The sequence below is a fragment of the Trichoplax adhaerens genome, genomic scaffold (assembly GCF_000150275.1).
Source record: "Trichoplax adhaerens TRIADscaffold_1 genomic scaffold, whole genome shotgun sequence".
NCBI classification, from domain to species: domain Eukaryota; kingdom Metazoa; phylum Placozoa; class Uniplacotomia; order Trichoplacea; family Trichoplacidae; genus Trichoplax; species Trichoplax adhaerens.
The window spans coordinates 10407009-10418690 of record NW_002060943.1 but is presented as its reverse complement, the minus strand read 5'-3'; the positions used below and the strand labels follow the sequence as shown (position 1 = coordinate 10418690).

Genomic DNA, 11682 nt, shown 5'->3' with positions numbered 1-11682 from the left:
ACGATAAGCAAGTTTGATAGCGCTAAAGTATAACAGGATCAAGTCCAATAGACGGACTAACAAACTTTGTATAATTGACGGGTGGTCTCCCGCTCCGTAGTAGAGGCTTACTTACGAGTATTGCTTAAGTACAGTTTTTGAGTTGCAATACAGATTTAGCTATTATACTGATTACGCTAGACGTCATATGTTAAACTTGGATCAATATACTAAATAGCACTGTAATATTAAAAATTATGTTAGTATTACAACATTTGGAAGCCTAAGCTTCAAGAGTTGAAATTTCTTTTCAAGGTACTCTGATTAATATTTAAAATATGCTTTAAAGTATACCTATATAACATACTCAAGCATACAAGTATTTTATCGTTTATTCAATCATTTCAATTATTAATTGAGAGTAGTCTATTTCAGCCTCCAACTGACTTATTAGTTGTAAGAATTCTAGTAATGTTATTGCTTGTGATGATACAGCATTTAACAGCTAACGTGTTAGTAAATGATACAGTATTGCGCTAAGATATACTGTACGCTAATTATAGTACATCTATATATTAATAATTTTATTGTACTCTTCTTGTAGGGGTTTCACTTCCCTTTATCAATATCCTTGGTTCATATACTAGTGAAATTCGGTATCACCGCTTTCATACGTGAGTGTTATCGCTTAGTTTATGATCAAAGAACCGTTTGGCTATCGTGGCAATCATATATTCGAAGAGTCTCACCCACAGGTAATCAAACATCACTTTTTTATAATTCTTCTTCATTGCTAGTGAAAAATTAATCTATTCATAATGACAATCGATTAAACGAACTACTTATTATACACAGTTAATATGTGTAATAAATAGTTTGTTATATTCATACCATACCATGAATATTTCAATACGTGTCTCAGATAGTTTTTCTGTTATCAACTTTTCCATTTTCGCTTTACTGTACCCCTTTATAGCAATATCAACAGCTTTGGATATTGGCCTTTCAAATTGGAGTTTCTTGTTTATTACTGTATCATTGTAAGTAAAATATTAATACATTTAAAGCGCACTAAGTTATAGATGCGTCATGTGAAAAACATTGAGCAGTTTTCGGATCTGGTTGACACAGTGATATGATAGATGCTACACTGTAATTCGTGATCAATGCAATAGTATTAATCATCGATCCTTGCATGTGTTATAAGGACTGCTGCTTAAAAATTATAAATATTATTATAAAAATAGGCTACAATTAAACTATTTTAGATATATGATATACTATAACTTTGCTGTAATTTTTATTGATAGATATACCATGTCTAAGTCAACTTGTATCATATTCATCCTTGGATTTTCGATATGGTTCAGGCTTGAAGAATTTGTATGTAATGCGGTGTATTGTTAACTTTGTCCTATTTATATGATCTTGCGTTTCTGGTTAATACTGTCATTATTTTAAATCTCATCATCGATAACGTAAGATATTGTATAAAAGTTTTCTTCACATAGTACAACTTTACTGTAAAGAGTATAATTTGATGGGCGGTGTATTAATTGATAAGATTCATCGCATCATTAAAATTATTTGTTCTCTATCTTTATAATTTGGCGTTACTAAGACGTATGCATATACTCGTATACATAGACAAAGATTCGTTATTGCTGTGATGACTCAATTACTATAAATAATAGTAAATAAGCGACAATTTCTTAATTTAGAAAGCGTCTCAGATTTCTGTCGTTGCGCTTGTCAGTGGAGGGCTGCTGCTATTTACGTATCAATCAACGGACTTCAATCTATTTGGTTTCATCCTGGTAACAACCATTATCTAGCTATAACAATTTTAGTGCTAAATAATTTATTAATTAACAATTGATGAAACGTATTTAAGGTGCTAAGCGCTTCTTTTATTGGCGGATTGAGATGGGCTTTAGCTCAGACAATTTTACAGAAAGAATCAGTTGGTAAATTTATGATACCTGAATTGGCGTAATTTTTCAGTACGCCTCAGAAGTATGCTAACTTTTATTAAACGTTGCCCTTCAGGTTTAGCTAACCCTATAGATTTAATGTTTCACTTACAACCCATTATGGCTATTACACTTTTACCTTTAGCTGTTTTTATTGAAGGTAATTATTATGCCTAATCATAATCGATTTTAGTCCGTTTGATTCAGTATAGCGCTTTAGTAAAATTGCCTTGATTGAATCAGTGATGTCAATATTGAATGTTTTCCTTTTTTTATAGGACCAAGCTTAGCACTTTCTTCGCAGGTTTTCCGGGCTGCTAACCTTGGCGATGCTTTATGGACTCTCTTTCTTATCCTAATCGGTGCTATTCTTGGCTTTCTACTTAGTCTCTCGGAATATTTTGTTGTGTTACAAACGTCGGGTTTGACATTGTCAATTTCTGGAATCTTTAAGGTACAACTGAAGTCTCGATGTGTAATAATTATATTTGATTGCAAAATTTTATCGCCTAATGAAAAATATACAATTACAGGAAATTTGTACATTGAGTATAGCATTTACCTTGGGTGGCGATAAAATAAACTTGATCAATTTTATGGGCCTGGTTGTTTGCATAGCGGGAATAAGTCTACATGTATATATGAAGGCACAGGCTGTTTTAAGTAAGTAAAAGCCAGCTCTATTCCTTACGCTACTGTATTTATGGTGTGTTGCAAGATTCCATACTTATTTTTTGTATCGAAGAGAGTCCACGATGTATATAATAGAATACTTCGTGTAATCTAAAAACATTCTTCTATTTTGTGATGTAATGTTCATTGAAATTACTCTATTGTATATTATGAACGTATAGAGTGCAATAGTTCTGCTGTCTGCTACACATGTAAATATGTATCATAAGCAATCTAAGCTACATAGCTCCTGCTGGATGCTTTGCTTATATTCTTACTCAAAATTAATTCTTTCATAATTCTGTAGAGAAAAATACCGCAAAGGATTACAACTATCAGCGAGTTGAAACAATCTAACTATTGGCTAATGTATAAAATTTAACGAAATGAATTCTAATTTTTATATTCCAAGAATTGCTACTGGCAAATTAGCCTTTTCATTGTAAATTATCTATAATTATGGCATAAAGGCTACAACTTCATGCATTAATTCTTTTCAAAGTATATTTTCTTTCAAATGTGCAGTATATAACAAAATCATTCAAAAGCTACTTAAAACGAAGCATCTAATGGAACCACTCTTAATATCACCTGTACAGAATACATCCTGTGATAGCATCATGATGAAGTTCTTAAAAAATTCAATTATTATAAACAGTAAAATTAAAATGTACACGGATTAATTTAATACGAATTAACAATATGCCTACAATCGGAAGATAAAATCATTAGGATATGCATAATTCATAGCAAAGTATCGTAATTTAAAAAATTCATTGCTTTATGCATACTAAAATCAGTTTTGATAATACTTTTTAGTAAGTTTTAATCAAATACGTTAAAGTATTATCTTTATTATCTTTATCGGTTGCAATATTAATGCCATAGTTTATCAAGTGATCATACAATATAGCAGTACATGCATTATTATATATAATTCTTGATAAGTCACAACAAACTCAAGACGACTGCCCAGGGAGTGCGCTAAGATGTGGTAAACAAATCTTTTTCGCCATCAGCTTGTTCAATAGTTTTGGACATAGCATCAATGAAATCTTTTATATTGCAAGTTGCCGACTTAAAAAAATAAAACGAAACTTTCCAGATTAGCTTTTTGGCAAGTAGATCTCGTATTAAATAGCTTATTACTTATTACCTGAATTGCTAAGGCGTGTGCTAAAAATGGAAGTTTTTTTAGGTAGCGGCCACTCCTGCCTTTGCACAATCTACAGTATACGTATAATACTTGATACTTTAATTTTTAATTACTACAGTATAATTATTGCTAAACTACACCAGACAAAAAGTAACATATATGCACGTAAATTATAGAATTTAACTATTTCAATAAGTTATTAACATATTGCGCAGTTTATTTTTACGCGATATCGCCAAATAATATTAACCTAGCAACTTCCAATAGTTTTTGACTAAGTTTCGCCGTCTCATCTTTGGTAGAACTAATGCAGGATTTTCAAAGAGTTAAATCGAATCGTTAATTCTTCAAATATCTATATGTATAATCCAATAGGCACCCATTATCTGATACCAAGAATCAATTTACCTGATTTTTGATAGTATTATCCTGCATGATATAGATGATATTATTAATTATTAGCAAAAGATGAAATAAATAAAATGGCTTACAAAGTAAAGTTCACTTTTAAACTAGATGCCACTACTTTTTACCATCAAAGAAACAATACTTTAATTCGTAAGTTAGCAAATACCTATTATCTATTAATAATTTCGGAGGTGTAATTATGCCAACCTAAATTCGTAATATGTCAAAATAATCCGATAATGTACCTAATAAAACTCCCAGATTACCAGATTACTGTATCATTTAAATGGGGTATCAATAGAGAATATTCACTACTAACTCTCATGAGCTCATTAAGACTTGCACAATGGATTGACATGGTAGCGCTAACTGACGGAAGGCCAATAAACTGTTTTATATCAGCTCTTAGCAATATAAAATTTTGAGAAGATCTTTTCAAGCCAATATAATTTAAATATAACGTATTTAATTAGAAATTACTTTAAAATTCTCACCGATCAACGAAGGCCAGATCTATTGCATCAGTAATGTTTGATGTAGTTAAGATGACAACATTTGGATAACTAAAATTGTAACAAATAATCAAGCTAAGAACTAGTTACAATTAACGTTATACTATACATTGAGTACACAAACATCCATCCAAAGCAGTAGTAATTTCATGCATTGTCCAATTTATACAATAAAATGGTAATCCCAAACTGATATTAAAATATTTACACAAGACTTGTTAAAGATATAAAAGGAATCTAAAAGATTGTTAAATAGTTGTGAATTATTCGCGTAGTTCTACTGCATCAAAACCGTGTCAACCTTTTAATACGATCAAGCTGCGTTAATAGAGCATTTACAACACGAATTGCATCAGAAGGTTCAGTTCCATTTAATGCTGCTGATCTTGCAGCAGTTAGGCTTTCTACCTAGCGTAGTTAGAAGATTTTCTTTTTCTTAGCTGTTAATTTAGATTAGTTATTCTGACGAAGGCACAATAGGGTACAGATTTTAATGCAATGCAATAAATACCTCGTCTATAAGAAGGCATACCAGAGCGTCTGAATCATCAACCAATTCTTGAATTTTTTGAAACATCTTCATAACCAGTTTACCACTCTGTTATAATATTGAAAGTCAAGCACTAATATTTAAATATGTATAATGTTCGAAAAATAGATCTAATAGCAGTCATACTAACGACATTTAGATTTTCTAACCTCCGAGAACCACTTCGAAAACAACGAATGACTATTTATTTCAATTAATTGACCGTATTTATACCTATTACAAGGAGACCAAAATATAACGAAATTCAAAAGAATGCCGTTTTCTTACATATAAACTCAAAAATAGTCTAACAACCCTAGATAAGACTCTGACCGTTTGGAAAATCTTATGGTTAATTTATGGGCTAATGCTTTACAAAGTGACGTTTTTCCAGTTCCTGGTGGGCCTAATGAAGAAATTGTTCAGTAAACGGGTAAGAAAGAGTTTATTGACCTGCAATTTAATCAACTTTGCTTAATGTTTGGTAGAAATTGTACTTACCATGCAATAAAACGATCCTATTCCAATTTATTAGATCCTGGTTTACTTTCCTAAATAAAGTGAATATATTTAATTTCTTTAATAGCATCGAGAAATCAAGGCTATAGCATAGTTTATTGTGGAAGCCTTACTTGTCCGAAAAGAGTAGAGTGGTAGAAATGTAGCTTAAAAGCTGTTTAGTGAGTAATTTGTATCAATGTTAATTTATTTAGATGGATTATCAAAAATTTCGATAGCGTTCTTGAAAAAGGCGCCAGTTTATTATTACATCAAGAACTAATTTCAAAGTTGTTAATGTTAGTAGAAAAAAGCATAACCTTAGCCTTAATATTATCCTCGTAAATTAAACTATCCCACGTATCATGTAAGTATGTAGATGGTAAAATCCAGTGACGTGCAGCTACTATATTCTCATCATCATCATTTAAACCTTCATCTGCAGGCTCATCTTGATGCAGTTGAAAGACATTTATTATGATTTTACAGTTGGTTAGGTTGACCATCTGAGATAATAAATAAATAACATAGCTTTCTTAGAGCATAGGCTAATGTAAGATATTAAATTGAAGTAGAGTTGCAGAATTAACAGAAATTAACGCATTTTTAATACGTACGAATACATACAGTACCCTGAATTTATATAATCAGCATTTACAACTAATAGTAAATAACTAAATTGTTATTACTTAGGATTAATAGTATTAAAAATCCATTAATATTTCAACTTACCTGATATGAGGCACCCATATCCGATATCTTAATGCTCTCGATATTGTCTGTTAAAAAATCATCCTGAAATTGTTCTAATTCGAATTCGGTAGAAATTTTATCCAACTGTAGGAGGATAGCTCTGACACGCGATTCAATTTCATCTGAGATTGCATGGCTATTACGAATAAGTGATTGCATAATTTAGAAATTAACACCAGAACACTGCGGTTTTCATTGTTTTGTAGGAACGTACGTATGATGATATACGCGTACATACGAAGTAGAATGAAATAAAATAAATAAAAAGTGCTTTGCAGTGCCATATACTGTACATACACACAACACAGGAAAGCACACATTAAGTTACGCACTTCTACGTGGTATTTATAGCATTGGTACTGTAATATATAGAATTGATATACTATGAAAATTGGTTATACAGGAATCTTAATAATTATAATTAATTAATTAATAATTATAAGCGTATATCAAACTTTAGACCTATTTAATTATTAAGTACAATTTGCTCCTATATCGAACATAATTAATTTCGTACCAAAAACATGTTCGTATAAAAACATGGAAGTATTAGGGCCCTTACTGCATAACTGCGTAATAATCTGATATTCACAAATTTAGCGCTACTGTACGAGTGAGTATCTTCGTTTTATTACTTCATTTGCTAAATACTTACAGTATTATATCACATCACCTGTCAATCTTCTGAATAACTTCAAAATAAGCTGATTGTGCATTTATTACAGGTAAGCTATCATATATATTTTGCAGTTCGCTTGAATCTTTCAATGTTGATAGATAGTCAGACTTTCCCATTATAATATAGAAATTAATTAATTAGCAGTAGAAAATAAAACTATCTGTAAAGAACGCAAAACAACGATGCAGCTAGAAGTAGAAGTAGGGATGCCTGAGAACAGCTGAACTGCTGCTGGCCTAGTGCTTTATGTTACAGTGTACAGTACATTCTTACTGTACTGTACAGTCTGCAGGTACTGTACACCGTGTGCAGGTACGGTGAGGGAAGTGCATTATTCACTAGGAAGAGGAATTCAGGAGTGCCTGAACCCTAGCACTATGTATTCATGTACTGTACAGTACAGCACGGTACTATACTGTACAGTACAGTACTATACTGTACTGTACTGTACCTACCGTACGGTTGTCAGTAGAAGTACTGTACAGTACTGTACTGTAGAAAAAAATAAACATTCAATACAGTACAGTACAGTACTATGAAGTATCATACCGCTCACTTAGTACTCGATAAATCCAATACTGTACAGTACAGTATTTAGTGCTTTAGTATTTCAAGAAATCAAGTTAATTAAAACACGAAATGGCCGACGCAACTCTACAACAGACCGCTAAAACAACTGGGGGAGAGAGTTCATCAAATGAGATCAGAGGTGATACAGGAATTAAAGATTCAGAATTAAAGCAGTCTGGATCGTTAAGAAAGCCTACGGAAGGTTCTAGGCCCAAGAGACCAGTCAAAGGTATGGAAATTCCGAATATACTGTAGTCAAAGATGTAAAGTTCAGCATAACCTAAATCAATAGCAAATACAGTATATAATTTCTATATGAACGAAAACCCTTAAAGAAATTCAGACAATTCTTTCCTTATCAATCTCGTAAAGTAATCAGAATATTTTTTATCAATTAATTGATAGTAAGAAAACGGGTATATCAGTTATAACATTGTACCATCCTATAACACATTTACTTTTCTTTTCGTCCGATTTACTTATTTACCGTTAATATCGAATTTTTGATTATACGTATTTGATGAAACACCAAAATTATATATATCGACAGCAACATATACATTATGTAGTCTATATTATACAGTATATATCTACTGTAATAAAATTAAAGCTATCCGCCGAATTGATATTATCTTATTTTAATGTTAAAATTCGCAATTTCACATTTAATAACATTATTTTATTTATAAATACATATTCGTACCGTACTCTATTAAAATTAAAAGTGAAAAATGTTCTACATAGCCCCTGAACTGTCGATTTTTGAAAGAAGAAACTGGCTTATTCATATGCACTACCTAAAGAAAGAATTTGATGCTTGCAAGGTACTATGATACATTTATTAACTGTAAAGAAACAACTTTAATCATCTTTCAATTAGGAAGTCTACCTATACTGTACTTCGTTAACTTTGCTACTATGGCAACCATAAATTCGTCGATAGTAACCGGCGTTAGGTTATCAATTTACTGTATACAGTAATCGAAATGCTTATTCTTTTAAATATTTTTTGGATAGGCGTTGATTAAGGAACAGTTAGCTGAAACACATGGCTTATGTGAATACGCAATCTATGTTCAGGGTAATCTTACGCTCGTTGAGTACAATTATAAAATTATTTATATACCTGACTTCAAATAGATATTACAACTGTAAATTGCACTCTATAATCCGGCAACTTGAGTACTCTTAAAGTAAAAGTTATTGAAGGGTATGCTGATCTAAATTTGCAATTTCATAAACTTAAATATTAAATCGATTAGGACTAATTCTTCGTCAAGAGGGCAAAATTCAAGAATCTTTGGAAATGTTTCAGAAAGCTAGCATTTTAAATCCTAAAAATATTGATAATTTAAAACAGGTTGCAAGATCTTTGTAAGTACTAACGTTGTTTGGCCTATCCTAAAAGTAGTCAATAAATATTCTATATGCACCGTGACGTATATTAAAGGTCTCACATCTGATTGAAGACACTTCATTATATATATGTATTTTAAATCTTTAAACCCTCTTTCACCTGTACAGGTTTTTACTAGCTAGGCATAAAGCTGCTATAGAAGTATACAACGAAATTTCTCGTCAGCAAACGTCAGTTGACTGGGAAGTTCTGCATAATCAGGGAATTTGTTATTTATATTTAAAAGAATTTACAAAGGCTAAAGAATACCTTAAAGCTGCTATTGATAACAACCGTCACGAAATTTCCTATATACATCTTGGCCGTGTATTTGCCTTGGAGGGGAACTTACAAATCGCCATTGATACTTATAAACAAGCCCTCGAGTATGCCTAAATATATCTTATTTTCTTATGACTTTACTTCTTGCTAAATACTTTAATTCACATATATATTAAAAATGGAAACCGTAGATTTTCTCCCGAAAATACAGAAATCATGACTACTCTTGGGCTATTGTATATTAAGGTACGTCATTCTAAGTTCGATTTAAGAATTCTTAATGATATCACGAATTATTATGCTAATGCCTTACTTCTTATGCTGTAGATTGGACAAAATCAGAAAGCTTTCGAGCAACTTGGTCAAGCATTAATTTATAACCCCTCTAATGTGAAGGTACTGTAATGGTGCTATAATAATGATACTCAAGCAAGAGCAACTGTACACTACGTTATTACTAATAAAATTTATCTACATTTCTTCTTAGGCTATACTTGCGGCTGGATCCATGATGCAAGCTCATAATGATTTTGATGTTGCTCTTATGAAATATCGAATTGCAGCATCAGTTGAACCTGAATCACCGCCACTGTGGAACAATATTGGAATGTGCTTTTTTGGAAAGAAGAAATTTGTTGCGGTAACTATAATTGTACAGTTCCGTACACCCTTAAAATGATTAACTTTGGTTGTAACTTCTTCTCTAAACAGGCTGTAAGCTGCCTGAAACGAGCTGCTTACTTGTCGCCCTTCAAATGGAAGATAATGTATAATCTGGGCCTTGTTCATTTAACAATGCAACAGTATCCTTCTTATACTATAAAACCAATACAAATCAAACTACACAAATAATTGCTATGCTATTAGTTTCTTGAAACATACGATGATTTTTGCTTTACTGGCTTAATAAACTAGATATGCTTCAGCATTTCACTACCTCAGCGCTGCTATTAACCTACGTCCAAAGTTTGGCCAGCTATATATGTTACTTGCAAGTGAGTGAGTTTGCGATTTAGTTTTATGATAAATAAGAAGGAAACTAATGTATGATACGTTTTCCCTAACCTAGTATGTCTGACACATTTGGAAGACTCTAATAACGCCAAAAAAGCCTACGATCAAGCTTGCATGCTAGACAAGTAAAGCCCTCCACCTTTAGACTTTTTATCTAACACAATGAAAAATTTTATAGTAATACGAACGTTATTACTTAATGGATTTATTTGCAGTTACGATCCACTTGTAAATCTTGATTATGCAATTGCCTTGTATAACTGGGGAGACAAACGTTCAGCAATAAAACAACTTCGACTGTTTGAAGACAAGCTAACAATATTAAAAGAAGTAAAATCAAATGATGTCGATCCCGAAGTAATTATTTCCGAGTATTTGTAAAATTTGTGCTGTGGATTTTTTATACCAACGGTCAATTAGTCAAGTAATTTTACATATATATATATATATTGTATTTATACTAGATGGAAGAGGTTGGTAATAGGCTAAATGCAATGCTTCAAATTGGAGAGACAAGTTCATGGAAAGAAACGCCAAGCCACAAAAATGAAGGACTAAGCTCACCTGCTGAACCTAGTGCACCAAGTGTGTCCAGTGAATTAGACGAACAAGCTAATTTACCATCTCCTCCTTCAGAATCTCCATCCGCATCTGTTGACAAAAGTTCTGAAGAGAAACGGTCTGCAGTCCTTAGCTCATAATGTAAACATCTAAAATAAGTTTATATAGGGATTATATAAATTATTAGATTTCAAGCACCTATAACATTGATTTTCCTATAGGATTGTTAATGCTTATTACCGATATTAACATTTAAAGTATTGTATATTGTTGAAAAAGTAAATAGCTGTCCGTAGCCTGTACAACTGAATAGGTGCCCTGGCGTATGACTACATGTTTTTTGGCGTTAAGGAAGTAACTAAAGCCTTATGAACTGGCCTTTGATACATGCGTTGCTTCATATTTATTATTCGCCTTGCACCGACATATGATTAATGATTCATCAAATAACTAATGCTAATATAAGTTCTGCTATAATCATATTAGGAGTTAGTATTCCCTATTTTAATTTGAACGTATTAAAATTTTCTATGATATTGATGACTCTAGCTATGGTATTTTTTCTAAAATCACAAATTTCTTGATGTTTAAGAAGTGTACTGCTCCGTTCATTCATCTCTGGATTAACCATGAGTGCAGATACGATACATTGTACGTTGTACTGTATATTGTTATAAAATTTGCTTTTTAGGGAGTGCTT

General features: G+C 31.8%; 3 protein-coding genes across 3 annotated transcripts in view; 2 read left to right on the top strand and 1 right to left on the bottom strand.

The window, feature by feature from the left end:
• Positions 1-2981, top strand: part of TRIADDRAFT_52532 (uncharacterized protein) — a gene marked incomplete at both ends in the record, with an annotated part of 4154 nt that extends 1173 nt beyond the window's left edge. The window contains 9 exons of the mRNA XM_002108951.1: positions 584-734; positions 956-1019; positions 1290-1362; positions 1701-1796; positions 1874-1946; positions 2029-2112; positions 2231-2406; positions 2486-2615; positions 2932-2981. Of these exons, the coding sequence (XP_002108987.1) occupies positions 584-734; positions 956-1019; positions 1290-1362; positions 1701-1796; positions 1874-1946; positions 2029-2112; positions 2231-2406; positions 2486-2615; positions 2932-2981 (897 nt within the window). The remainder of the gene's footprint in view (positions 1-583; positions 735-955; positions 1020-1289; positions 1363-1700; positions 1797-1873; positions 1947-2028; positions 2113-2230; positions 2407-2485; positions 2616-2931) is intronic.
• A 627-nt stretch (positions 2982-3608) lies between these two features.
• On the bottom strand, positions 3609-6639 carry TRIADDRAFT_52531 (uncharacterized protein; the record flags this gene model as incomplete). The annotated part of the gene is made up of 15 exons (XM_002108207.1): positions 3609-3701; positions 3781-3850; positions 4031-4084; positions 4189-4209; positions 4355-4395; positions 4508-4619; positions 4683-4751; positions 5002-5108; positions 5233-5298; positions 5400-5463; positions 5563-5635; positions 5731-5780; positions 5862-5902; positions 6048-6233; positions 6460-6639. 15 exons carry the CDS (start codon positions 6637-6639, stop codon positions 3609-3611), a joined length of 1227 nt encoding a protein of 408 aa, XP_002108243.1.
• Positions 6640-8460: 1821 nt separating this feature from the next.
• TRIADDRAFT_18483 (uncharacterized protein) lies at positions 8461-11122 on the top strand (the record flags this gene model as incomplete). Its single annotated transcript, XM_002108950.1, has 12 exons — positions 8461-8553; positions 8747-8810; positions 8992-9103; positions 9254-9511; positions 9599-9653; positions 9735-9803; positions 9895-10047; positions 10119-10210; positions 10323-10402; positions 10477-10546; positions 10637-10778; positions 10886-11122. 12 exons carry the CDS (start codon positions 8461-8463, stop codon positions 11120-11122), a joined length of 1425 nt encoding a protein of 474 aa, XP_002108986.1.
• Between the last annotated feature and the right edge of the window lie 560 nt (positions 11123-11682).